At 58.1% G+C, this 13,479-nt stretch overlaps 1 protein-coding gene across 1 annotated transcript in view; it reads right to left on the bottom strand.

The window, feature by feature from the left end:
* Positions 1 to 13,479, bottom strand: part of LOC133351170 (agrin-like) — a 125,800-nt gene that overhangs the window by 30,225 nt on the left and 82,096 nt on the right. The window contains exon 3 of the mRNA XM_061566165.1: positions 4,622 to 4,669. Coding sequence (XP_061422149.1) covers positions 4,622 to 4,669 — 48 coding nt within the window. The remainder of the gene's footprint in view (positions 1 to 4,621; positions 4,670 to 13,479) is intronic.

The raw sequence follows: 13,479 nt of genomic DNA, 5'->3' as shown, positions 1-13,479 counted from the left end.
AGAATGTGCGATGTGCCGTTGCTCTGTGGTGGAAATTTCTACATTGCGATTCCAGGGCCGAGCATGACAATGGAACGATGCCTGTTGACTTGGGAGTGATCAGTGGGTGTCTGACTGGAAGCGTCAGAACGACTTTTGGGCTGTGGTACGCACACCCCCCCCCTCCCCGTAGAGTCTCAACAGGCTGTTGGGTCAAATGCTGTTAGCGAGTAGCACCTATGAAGGCCGGCATAGCGCACGAGGGGGTGGGCGGCCAGCACCCCGCCCGGCCGCTTTTGTCTCCCCAGTGCTGATATTTACACACCGCACCAGGTACCCATTTAAGGCTGAGTCGGCCTCGGGCAGGTCCAGGATGAGTTCAAGTATAAACACACACAGAGAATACACACAGGCACATACAATACGCAGTGAATACACACACACACGAGCACGGTTGGCTACGAAAGGTGCGAAAGAAGTTCAATATACGTACACACACGGAGAACACATAGATATCCGCTACATCTAAAACAAGGTCAGTTCTGTGGTTAATTCAGCTATGCTGGGAAGTCAATCCAGACCTGCTAAGAAACTACGGCTGGCGGAGGAGGTGCTACAGCTTGCTGACAGGATGCAGGAGGCCCACTCCCACCGTCTCCAGCATCTCACTCCCGAGAATGAGGAGGCTTACCGCAGCCCATGTCCACAAGTTCGGAGCGTCCTTGGGGCGCCGTAAGGATGCACGCTGGCGGTCGCGGGTCGACCACCAGCGCAACTCCCACTAATGTGATCATGCCGGGGAAGAACAGCGATCCGATATCCGACGCCCACCCACAAGTCTGTAGATTTGCGGAGCAATTTTGTAAGGTCCCGGTGGAGGGGGAAACCCTCGGTCCAAACAACATCATCCGGGGGCAATGGGGAGTGCGATACTGCGACAGTTGTGGAGCCTCATAGATTGAGGGAAGTAGCCCAACCTCTGTGAGGTCAAGTTTATTTTGTTTAACCGGATGAGAACTACAGAGAATTTTCGTAACCGACCGGGGCATTAGTCCGTCCGGTGATGGTTGTCCCCTCTGCCGAGGAAGTGTGAAGAGTGATCCGGAGCATGAGAGCCGGTAAATCACGAGGCAGAGATGACCCCCAGAGCAAGTCAGTAGATAAGGGAGGCGACAGTGTGCAGGCTGCCTTGCGTGCCGTTATCGTACCTGTTTGTACCACAACACGATTGTAACAAGGACTGGGAAATATCCCTCCTCAGCGTGAGGGCAGAAAGGTCCTGGCACGGATTATCCAACATCGCCATGCCAGGCAGCACACGGAGAAGCTTGAGGAGCCCCGATGTGGTTTCAGGCCAGGGCGGTGCTGTACGAATGCCGTAATCTCTGTCCATCTCCTACAGCGGAGCTGCGGGCAATTCCAACTGGGCCGACATCTCCAACTAGCACGGTTGGCCACGGACGGTGCGAAAGAAGTTCAACCTCCAGACATACAAATGCACAGTTACACACAAAGACACGCGTACCGATGCACACATCGTCCCTTTTCCTCGGCTCGCGCAACTATTGTAACTATAACGGTGATGATTGTTGCTGGCCGCTTCACGTCTAAGGGAGATGTGGGTTGAGTGTAAACAAACACAGACACAAAGACAAAGGTCGCCCATATAGCCTGAAACAAATTGATGGGGCAAGTGCTGTTAGCGAGCACCTACGGAGGCCGGCATGGCACCCTAAGGGGTGGGTGGCCAGCACCACGCCCGGCCGCCTTTGTCTCCCCAGTGGCGATGCTTACACACCGCACTTGGTACTCACTTGAGGCTGATTCGACCTAGGAAAGGCCCAAGACCGGTTCAGATAATCGCCACTGGTGTTGGCCATGAGCGGGAATCGAACCTCTCTCACGGGCTTTGTAGTGGGGTGTGCTAACCACTGGGGCACCGCTCCCCAACGTGCACAGGAGCGCACGGCGCAGACGCACGGAGAGGGCTGGTCGCCAGCTCTCGGCGTGGAAGGCAAATGAAAGGGGCCTCGTTTGAAGTGCAGCCACAGGGAACAAAGTGTTTCTCTAATGCGAGTCGCATGGCGCACACACCTGCGGTGCCAGCGCGCCCACGTGCGCCCGCTACCTCAGAGGCAGGGGGCGTGGGGGCGGGGAGGCGGTACGAGCCAGACCGTCGTCCCGCACCTTGCCCTCTGACCCAAAGCGCACTCTGACCGCGGACGACGCTGCCAGCGAGCGCTCTCTCGACCTATCTTCGTCTCTCCCCCCTAGGTCGACTCGGCCTTAAGTGGGAACTTTGTTCGGCATGCGAACATCGGCCGGGGCGTGCGCTCCGGCCACAACGCCTCCCTTGTGTGCCACGCCGGCCTTAATAGGCGCTCCCCAACAGCGCTCGCCCCCATCGTTCTATTCTGGCCGGATGCGCCGGCGTCCCAGCAATCCGGCCTCAATTCCTGGCCACGCCACGTCAGAGTCAATTAGTGCCCGAGCCTCCCCTAGGTCGGCTCAGTGGAAATGTTTGGCTTTACGCAACGAGGCACGGTGAATGTGGAACCCGAGCGCCATCCTCGGTGATCGCGCCCTTCAAACAAATCGCTCGGTTGTTGGCCCTGAGCCAGCGGTGGAAATTCCACATTCCTATGGCAAGGTCGAGATGACGAACCAACAGCTGTGGACTTGGTGCCTATGAGGTGGCACTCCGTTAACCGACCCTCAGTGACGATGCCCACGACGAGTGTCAATTCTCGTGCGTCGCACTCAGGCCCCGCCGGCGAATGTGGGGGGGGGGGGTTCTCCTGAAAGAGTCCCGGGAGACTCGGCAAGGCTCTGGCGAATGGCGGACAACTTCAGCGTGCGATTACATCGTCCGGCCCGCGAGCTGGAGTCGAACTCGCAACCCCTGCGCTCGCGAGCCGGGTGCAGCCGCTCGCAGCTGCGCTTTACAAAAAAAAAGTGCACGCGTGAAAACAAATTTCTGAAAAATACCGAAGATGAGCAAAGATGAAAAGAAGCCATCCTGCAAGAACCAAAACATTCCTCTACCCAGCGCCCCCCCCCCCGCATCCCGCCCCCCCCTCCCTGCAACCCCCAGGGCAGCACTGCCCTCTGTTCCTGAGCCAGAGACATAGGAGAGGGGATTAAGATCACGTGACCATGCCCATCCCCCTCCACAACTCCACACACTCCCCCCCCCTCCGCCCCCCGAACCCCCCTCGACAAAATAAAAACCCCCCACAGAATGGGATTTACGACGGAAAACATTGCGAAGCGTCTAGCAGTGGTGGTGCGGTGGGGGTGAGGGTCTGGTTGAGATAAGGGGCTGGGGATAAGATATGGAACTCGCGCGGGGGGGGGGGGGTCAGGTTAGAGTTGAGATTTAGAGTTCGAGCTGGGGTTAGGGTTAAGGGGGGGGGGGTTAGGGTTAGAGTTGAGGTTAAGGTTAGAGATAGAGCTGGGGTTAGGGTTAGAGTTGAGGTTAAGGTTAGGGATAGAGTTGGGGTTAGGCTTCGAGCTGGGGTTGGGTAGGGTTAGAGTTGGGGTTTGGTGTAGAGTTGAGTTTAGGACTGAGTTTAGAACTGGAGCTGAGGTTCGAGACGGGGTTCAGGTGAAGGCTGATGCTGCTGCCTTCCTGCACCATACCGATGTCTGCCCCTCGGGCAACAGAAACTAAACCCTGGTGCTCTTGTTCCTGACAACCACGGAGATCTTCCTGTAGAGTCGCTCAAGCAGCAGCAGCAGCAGCAGCAGAGAGCGAGCAAGCGTGCTCCCGCCTGTAGCTGGCTCAAGGCTTCAGGGTGGAGCAGACTGCTACCCACGGTGGGTGGGAGCTGCAGGATAGAGTTGGCGGGGCACGGTAGGGTGGAGGGTCAGTGGTGGAGTGAGGGGGGCGGGTGAGGGTTTTCAACGGGGCAGTTGGATGAGCAAACCGTGAGTGATTGAGTGAGTGGTGCTGACTCTGAGTCACGATCTGGGTACAGATCGTCTCATACCAGAGATGACTTTTCGCGACAAAATCCAAAACACATTTCCTCTGTTGACCGCTGTCGCCCCCCCCCACCCACACCTCCGCCCCCCCCCCCAACTGAACTTTTTCACTCCATCACCCCCCCCCCCCCCGGCACACACGTGCGGCAATGATATTAGGGACGCTCGATTACACGAGCGATGAGACGCGAGTGATCAGCCCCCGGGGGCCTCGCCCCGCGGGCAAAATAACAGGAAGCTAATCCCGAGAGGTGGACACGGAGACCCCAGTGCCGGCCCACAGATTGCAAACTCGACTCTCAATTTCGTACGGAATTCGAAAAGCAACTGGCAAAACATTCGAGCCGTGCGTTGACTGCAGCCGTACCCCTAACTCTAACAACCACGGCCAAGCAGTCACTCGCCCTACGTGAGTGAGTTGGTTGGTGAGTGGGTTGATGAATGAGTGGCTGAGTGATTTAATAATCGATTGGGTGAGTGAATGCGTTGCTTGTTGGGTTGATTGTTGAGTGGGTGGCTCTCTGTGTGCGAGCGCGCGTAACTGTGTGACGGCCTCGCCAGGTGAGTGTAGGTAAGTGTGGTGGGTGAGTGTGGGTGAGTGAGTGTGGGTGAGTGAGTGTGGGTGAGTGAGTGAGTGAGGGTGAGTGGAGCTCACCTTCCACGACGCTGGGAGGGGTTTGAGGCAGATCCTTTACGGGTTTATCTGCAACAACAACAACAGCAGCAGCAGCAGCGGTCAGTGAGCATCGCAGGTACGGCAGGGCACACGGGTCGAGCGTTCTTTCATTGAAATCCTTCACCTGGGCAATCGCCTCTCGAGATGGGACCTCTCGTGTGAGATGGGACGTCTCGTGCGAGATGGGACGTCTCAATCTAGATTTGAGGTTTTCGTGACTGCAGGGATCCATACTCATTGGTTTTTTCGGTAAAGTCACGTAGGTAGAAAATAAAATAAATTAAATCACGACGTTTCGATTGCAACACAAGCAATCGTCATCAGGTGGGAAAACCACAGCAAGAAAATGTTCTCCCACTTCAGCAAAACATTTTCTTGCTGTGGTTTTCCCACCTGATGACGATTGCTTGTGTTGCAATCGAAACGTCGTGATTTAATTTATTTCATTTTCTACCTACGTGACTTTACCGAAAGAACCAAAGAGTATGGGACGTCTTGTTTGCAAGGGTGTCCCGGTGTCGTACACAGCAAACCCATAATGACACGTGTGTATGTTCACACTCTCATACAAATATATGAAAGATCCCTCGTTTTGTCTCAACAGACAATTGGGGCAAGTGCTGTTCGCGAGCGCCTATGAATAAGGCCAACCCGGCACACGAGGGGTGGGTGGCCAACCCCACGCCAGGCCGCCTTTGCCTGCCCAGTGCTGGTGTTTTCTCACTGCGCAAGGTAGTCATTTGAGGCTGAGTCGACTTTAGGGAAACCCAGGACAGGTTCACACATTCGCCACTGGTATTATGTGGCGTACACTCCTGGTTCGTGTAGAATGTTCTCCATCTCTAACGGCTGCAGCGTGTGTTGTGTGCGAGTGAGTTTTAAACGCAGTGCAGATGTCAATAAGCCAAAACTAACATGGCACATTACAGCGCGGCCAGCGAGCGGTGGGTGGGTGAGCGGCAGGAGACACGGGGCGTGCGTGGGGGATGAGTGGAGTGGGTGAGTGGGTGAGCAGTGGAGTGGGTGAGTGGGTGAGGAGTGGAGTGGGTGAGTGGGCGAGTGGGTGAGTGGGTGAGCAGTGGAGTGAGCGAGTGGGTGAGTGGGTGAGTGGGTGCATGGGTGAGCAGTGGAGTGGGTGAGTGGGTGAGCAGTGGAGTGGGTGAGTGGGTGAGCAGTGGAGTGGGTGAGTGGGTGCGTGGGTGAGTGGGTGAGCAGTGGAGTGGGTGAGTGGGTGAGCAGTGGAGTGGGTGAGTGGTGAGCAGTGGAGTGGGTGAGTGGGTGAGTGGGTGAGCAGTGTATTGGGTGAGTGCGTGCGTGGGTGAGTGACATGGTGGCCCGTGAGTGAGTGAGGTTTCGGTGATTTCAATTTTTCGGAAAAAGCGAGTTTTCAAACACGAATGTTCAAATCAATCGGGTGGTCGGGTGGCCTCAGAGCGCCGAGTCGGTACCAGAACATGCCAAGCTGTGTAAACAGGGTACTGCCTCAATATGTAAATATCTATTCAGCGCGGTGTATCTGGAAATATCAAAAACATACCAATTTTCGTGATGTTAAGGCGGGGGGTGGGGGGGGGTGCCATTGCCCCCTGCTTGGACCCACCCCTGATGAGTCAACACCCCACCAGCTCCCTGATGTGCTGAATGATGGTGAACAAACAATGCAGCACCGGCTAAGGGGTAAGAAGTACGGAATGACGCAGCCACGGCGGCGGTCGTGTCACCGGGTTCAGAGGAAGTGGCCGCATCCCGACCCCCCCGGGTTTCAGATCGAACCCCCGGTCGGGCGTTGCTGACCGCCACAGTGAGACGCGGGGCATTTAATGGCATCGCCGCTACGAGTGCGCAGATATCAGATCGTGTCCGTGCAACAAATTCGAGAGCGGGAACACAAACAGGAAGCATTTACAGAGCTCACGTGCGACGGGAGTAACGCGTGTGCGCGTTTTCCTTGACTCGTTGGAAAGGAACGCCGTGCGTCTTGCTCGTAAACACACAGCAAACACGCGCGATCCACGCACAACACGCGCACCCCACACACACCACGCACAACACACACAACACGCCCTCCACACACACCACGCGCGCTCCACGCACAACACGCGCACCCCACGCACACCACGCACAACACGCACAACACGCACAACACGCGCGCTCCACGCACACCACGCACAACATGCACACCACGCACACCACGCACACCACGCACAACACGCACAACACGCACACCACGCGCACCACGCGCACCACGCGCACAACACGCACGCTCCACGCACACCACGCACATCACGCACACCACGCACACCACGCGCACCACACGCACAACACGCACGCTCCACGCACGCAACACGCGCTCCACGCACACCACGCGCGCGCTTGCGCACGTCCTGGAACAAGACAACGCCCCGTGAGGGATGAGCCAAAACACTCACGAGCAAGAGCCACCTGAGGAGGAGCCTTGAGACTCTCAGCGAGGCTCGCAGGGTAAACAACGAATACCCATTACTGATTCGCGTTGGCATACAAGAGGTCGTGGGTTCAGTCCCGACCCTGGCACTTGCTGTATAGTTGGAGATGCGGTGTCTCTCTCGCCGTGGTCACGTGGACTTTTCTCCAGGTCCTCCGTTGTTCTTCCCCTCCACATTTAGAAACATAGGTTTAGAGTATTTGGCTTCTATAAATTTTCACATGATGGTAAGCCACTAAGTTGAGCTATCATTTGTGGCCAAATGATAGCTCAGTGGACCTCACCTGGTGAAATGAAAATAGTTTAATTGAGCTTCAGATTCACAGAATGTCTAAATCAGGAAATATTTCTATGTATGTGTGTGTCCGTGTGCCTGTGTGTGCGTCTGATTACGCGTTTATCTTTACGTCTGTGTGTCTGTACATCTGTCTTCGTCCTTCCTTTTTGCTTATCTGTCCATCTGCCCGTGTGGATGCCTGTCCCATGAATCAGCGACTGGCACAGCGAGCGAGAGAGAGAGAGCGGAGACGCCACGGTCACCGTGCCCTGGGCCTTGGACGCGGTGACCCACCGGAGCGGGTCACGGGGTTCGTTCGGCAACGAGCCGCGACGTGGGACATTTTGCTCCTCCGTCAAACCGCTCCTCTTCTCCAGAGTCTCACTTCCTCCCGGCCTGCATGCCCGAGGCGCCACGCGAACCTTGAACCCGCGCCAAGCACCGCTTTCATTTGCCAGATCCCAATGCCATGCCTCGCCGAGTCATGGCGTGGTGGGTGGTGGTCGTGGTGGTGGTGGAGGTGGTGGTGAGGGGCGAGTCGGGATGAGGCTGGAGGGGAGGGCAGTGCGATGGGAAGTGCGGCACGGAGACAGACGGAGCCTGGGAGGAGATGGACGGGCGAGGTACCTCAAGCTACGGGGATGACGCCCACGCAACGATCCGCTTGCCGCTGTAACCAAGTTGCAACTCACGCTGGCCTACAGGCGCAGCAGGCTTTCGTCTAAGAAATGAAACGGACCCCCCCCCCCCCCAAGCCTCCCGCCCTGTCCAAATTACCCCACCCCCATCCCCAACACTCTTTGTAGCGCGGTGCCTGGGCTCCTCCGGCCCATGGGCCCCCGGTGCAGTTGCACCGCCTGCGCGCTCGATCGTCTTAATGATGCGGCGGTCGTGGCCGGGCTGGCAGGGTGGCTAGGCCTGGAGCCGCCCGTGGCGTGGCTGCCGCTGGGCACGAGGTTGCGACCCTGCAGCGCCAACGCGGCGGACGAGGCGATGAGTTCCTGGCCCGGGGTGAGGGCCGCTACCACCTCCTGGCGGGGGGGGGGGGGGAGCCAATGCTGGCCGATCGTGGCTAATGGAATATGATGGCTGGGAGGTAAATGGCACGCGAGCCCATTAATTGGCAAAATAAGATGCTTCGCAGCTGCGCTTTGGCCTACATTGTTGAGGCGGGGGGAGGGGGGCAGGGGGAGATGCGCGCCACTACGTAAATGGTTGTGATTGTGTCGCTTTTGTTTATCGTTCGTGCAACTTCACGGCAAATTTAACCGCGTTACAGCCACGTCGTAGATATGGCACGAAGCTACGAATACGGCTCCTAACAACAGCAATTACCGATTGCAATCGCGTTCCAACCAGCGGCCACTGAAGCCAAACTCGCGTTACCGTCTCACAAACCCCACTCCCAACCCGACAACAACAAGCCCCCACACCTTGCCCCAGCACGGGCGACCTGCCAGGAACCCGCCTAGCGAGCTACCGCTCGCATCAAGGATGACAGTCGCAAGGAACGAGCTCGCGTATCCGGTATCGTTGATACCGGTATCGGCCAGACTCGCCGTTGAAACGTGGAACATTCATTGGCCGTAAGTTTCCACGGCGGTTCCATGCGGCCGAGCAGGCCCCATGGACCCTCCAAATCCACGCAAGAATAACCAAACTCCTAATACCCAAACTCCTAATACCAAAACTCCTAATACCCAAACTCCCAATACCCAAACTCCTATTACCCAAACACCTAATACCCAATCTCCTAATACCCAAACTCCAAATACCAAAACTCCTAATACCCAAACTCCTAATACCCAAAATCCAAATACCAAAAATCCAAATAGACAGCAGCAGGCATCAGGGTGGGGATCAATCCCACGACCTCCTGTAGACCAGGCGAGGAAGTTAACATCTCGCCTGAGCCTGGCCAGCGTGCTCGGATGGGTGATCCACCGCCTTGTCACGTGGCAACGTGGTGGACAGCAGAGGGGCAGTGCAGTAACATCAATTGTTAGACCATACTTCTGTGCTCCGCACTTGCTCCCCTTAAACAACAAAAAATTATTTTGGTACCATAGATCACAGCAGGCTTCCGTTTTGGGGTGGGGTGGTTCTTCCACCGAGTTATGAAGCCAGCGACCTGGGTTTGATTCGCAGCGACGGCTACCAATGGCAAGTGATATCTTATCTGCTCATGGACCTCCGTCCCCACCAAAACTTCACTGACCAGTGCGATTTACAGTAAGAAGAGTCATGGACAGGCCCTAATCCAGCAATAAAGTGACATACGTGGCGTACTGCGTGTGTGTATGTTTGTACTGCATACTCTACATACTTGTGTGGAGCGGTAGTCTAAGTGGTTAGCCCGATGAAAACGGCGACCCGAGTTCGATTCCCGCTCATGGCCAACATCAGGGACGAATATCTGAACTGGTCCTGGGCCTACCCGAGGCCGACTAGGCCGTAAATGAGTACCTGGTGCGGTGTGTAAACATCGCCACTCACAACCACCGGGCGTGGTGCTGGCCACCCTCCGCTCCTTGTGCACCATGCCAGCCTTCAAAGGTGCTTACGAATAGCACTTGCCCAAAGAGTTTGTTAAGGCTGTGCGGGGGATATTTGTATCAATAACATGCACATGAGCATTCACTGCGAAAACAAAACTGTCAATTCCAAAGGAAGAAAACACATGGCCAACGTTTTGGGTAACGGCCCTTCTTTATAGCACGTAAGAAAGGGCCATCGCCCCCAAAGTGTTTTTGTTGCACTGTTGCATCTGTGCCATCGCCCAGCATCGCCAAATCACGGGGCAGCTACAGACGGGAGCCGCCGGAGCGGCGAGCTACCCGGGCGGGCACCGTGCTGCCCTGGCCGCGCGGCCCGCGAGCGGCCGCGACCGGGCGCCGGGCGGCGGAGTGGCGGGAGGCGAGGGGGTGCGGGGGAGCCGTCCGCCTTACACTGCGTGAACATGATCACGGCGAAGCACAGCGTGGCGGCCGCCAGGCCGACGAGCAGCGCGTTGCAGCAGCTGAGAAGGCAGCGCCACCCGCGCCGCCTCCCGCCGGGCGGAGGCCTCCACGGCGCGACCGGCGTCTTTGTCGTCGTCGTCGTCATCATCGTCATCGCGTCTGCCTGGCCCCCCGCCCAGATCCCCGGGGCGCCCGGCCAGCCGACCCCCCGGCCCCCCCGGACCGCCCGTTTGCCCGCCACCTTGGCCGATCCCCGAGCGGCCATGCCCACGTCTGGCTCCCTGCGCAGATGCCAACACGGCCGTGTCCTCCTGGCCGAGTCTCGATGCCGCCTTTGGCCGTCTTTGGTTGTCTCTGCTGCCTCTTGCTGTCTCTGTTGTCTCGAAGGCGTCTGCTGTCTCGACGTTGTCTCTGGCCGGTGAACTCGGAGCAGGGCGAGGTTCCTGTGCCCAGGCCGTGTTCCCGAGCCAGTGGATGCGTGGACACGCGGCGTAGGCCTGGCGGTGTCACTTCACGGCCTCGAAGCGACAGGGGCGTCACGGAGTCACGTGCTTGCGCAGTGACACGTACAGTGACGCACAATTGCGCACGCGGTGACGCGCGCAGGCGAAACGTGACAGGTGTGCACGCTGACGCAGACGCACACAGTCTCACGCGACGACCCAGGTGTTCACGCACTCGCAAAATGACACGGACGCACACTCAACTGCACGCGCAGTTGAGTGTGCTTAAACCCGCCACGCGTCTTCGTGGAGTCTCCCTTCAGAAGGAGACGATGACATCAGCGACGGAGCAGAGCGCAGCTCTTAATTCCCCACGCTCCCCCCGTGTCCTCTTCAATCTCGTTACCGCCGCTCTCTCCCTCCCCTCCGTCAAGCCCCTCCGGCTAATCGCGTTATGGCCCAGGCTGCGCCCGGTCCCCTCCGCCGTCCACGCCCGCTGCTGCCGCCACCGCCGCTGCTGCTGACACCGCGACCTCGAGGCAGGGTTCGGATCGCGACACGGCCACCACCGTGTCGCCGACGCCGCGCCGCGGCCTTCCCAAGCTGCGGCTGCTGTTCCCCCGCGGGCTCGAATCGACGCGATCCCCAGGTCTTCTTGAGTCGCAGGACTACGAGCGACGAAGGCCACGGCTCGGGTTAGAAGACTCGGGCTGGGCAGGAAGCGTGGGCGCGGGGTCGACGAGTTTGAACGGCGCGGCAGGAATTCCCGAGTTCGAGTTTAGAAACGTGGCGGAGTTTTCATGAAGGAGTCACGGCCCACAACGGAGTCTCGCGCAACCTTCGGCTCGCTCCGCTTTGACCCCGCCAGGCCTCCCACGCGGACCCCGCGATCTCTGACACCATCGACGCCAACGTCACGGTCGCGGTGCTCTCCGAGTCGCGCGAGACGCGGCGAGTTTCAAACCTCGCGGGGCCAAAAAGACGCGGCCGACGACGTCACCGGCGACAGCGGCGCCCGGACGGAACGGGCCCCCCTCCCCCTCCTCGCGAAGTAGAGGAGAGGAAAAAAATTTACAAAAACAAAAACTCCCCGAGAAATTTAAACGAAACTAAAATCGCACCGAACAAACCCACGGACGGCTCAGCGGGCTCGAGACGCAGCCTCCGGTCGTGGCGCGTCGAGCGGCGAGTGCCGGAGGTGGCGGCCGGCCGGGAGAGGCCGCCGCTCACAAGGGGGGTCCCTGGGGGCCCCGCGCGGCGTGGGGGGAGGGGAGCCGGGTTGAGAGGGGGGGGGGTGCGCCTCGTTTGGCTTAACGAGGGGCCCCGGGTGGCGCGGTGCCGCTCGCGCAGCCGCGGCGACGGCGACGGACACGCGGCCCCACGTGTCGTCGCGACGACCGTCGACGCTCGCCCCTTTGCTTCGTTGCGCCACTCCGAACCGTGGCACGCCACGCCACGCCGTGCCACGCCACGCCACGCCACGTTAAAGCACGTGACATCAATCCCACACACCGCGTCGCTCTCGGGCATCACACCCCATCGGTGTGAACCTTCACCAGAATCTCTGCTGCCTAGCCGGGGGAAAAGGGGGGGGGGCAGGGGCTGCACCCCGTCGACAGAATACAAAACTCTAAACAAGCATCAGCATCGTCGTGGAGAATCTAAGTAACAAAATGAATAAGCAGGCAAACGCCTCCTTCTCATTTTACACCTCCCAGTAGCCACACACTCACACCCCCGCAAACCCTCACACACCCACACAACCCACAAACCCACACACCCACACACCCACACAACCCACAAACCCACAAATCTTCACAACCCACACCGCCACACCTCCACACACCCTCACACACCCACACACCCACACACTCACACACCCACTTCCTTTCTTCTGGGGGTGTTAAATTTCAGCAACGTCGGTTCAAAACAAGGGACATTCTGGACCGGTTTCGACATTCAGTGCCTCATCGGTAGAGTCTGGCTCGCTTGAACCAACGCTGGTGACCTGCCACGTGTGTATGGGCGAGGGCCCACTCTAAAGAAGAGATTCTCAGTTTGGGGATGTTTAGCATCGGTCGATCGCATGTCTCCCCTCCCTGCGGGAGGCTTCCTCCGGGGATACGAGCTGTAAGTGGGCAGTGTGGCAGGATGTAAGGGGAGGAAGACGGGGGTGGAGTGCTTGTTGATCTTTCTGGGGAAATTGCGAGGAGACGGCGGCGAGTGGGTGGTGGTGGTGGTGGTGTGTGGGGTTCGGCTCTCAACGCGAGCAGATACAATAATGCCACCAACGTGGTTATCGAATAAAGCATCGAATGGCTCTCCTGGAGGCTCCTCTGCAGACCCCCGACTGATGACGGACCATCAGACAAACACGGTGGAAATACAGACGGAGAGATGCGTTGAATAAATAATCAAAGTCAAATTGATTGAGGAATCATTGGTGTTCACAGCCACGAGTCAGTGATGGAGATTCCACATTGCTATGGCAGAGTATCTCCGCTGGACAACCTTGGAGGGAGGGGCTACTCGCCCCTCTCCCCAAACCCAACCCACGATGTTTAATTGCGCGGAATAAAAGGACCCCGTGGTGAGTGGAAGCAATTAAAGCTGCGCGGTTTCTCTGCTCCGTGTTTGTGTTTGGGAGTTTGCACGAATCGGGAGCCCGGGGAGGAAACGCAGCTCGCCCGCAG

This window comes from Lethenteron reissneri, chromosome 36, assembly GCF_015708825.2.
Source record: "Lethenteron reissneri isolate LAM-NWPU_2019-01 chromosome 36, ASM1570882v1, whole genome shotgun sequence".
Classification (NCBI taxonomy): Eukaryota; Metazoa; Chordata; class Hyperoartia; order Petromyzontiformes; family Petromyzontidae; genus Lethenteron; species Lethenteron reissneri.
The sequence above is the reverse complement of the archived record's forward strand: the minus strand, read 5'-3'. Positions and strand labels throughout refer to the sequence as shown.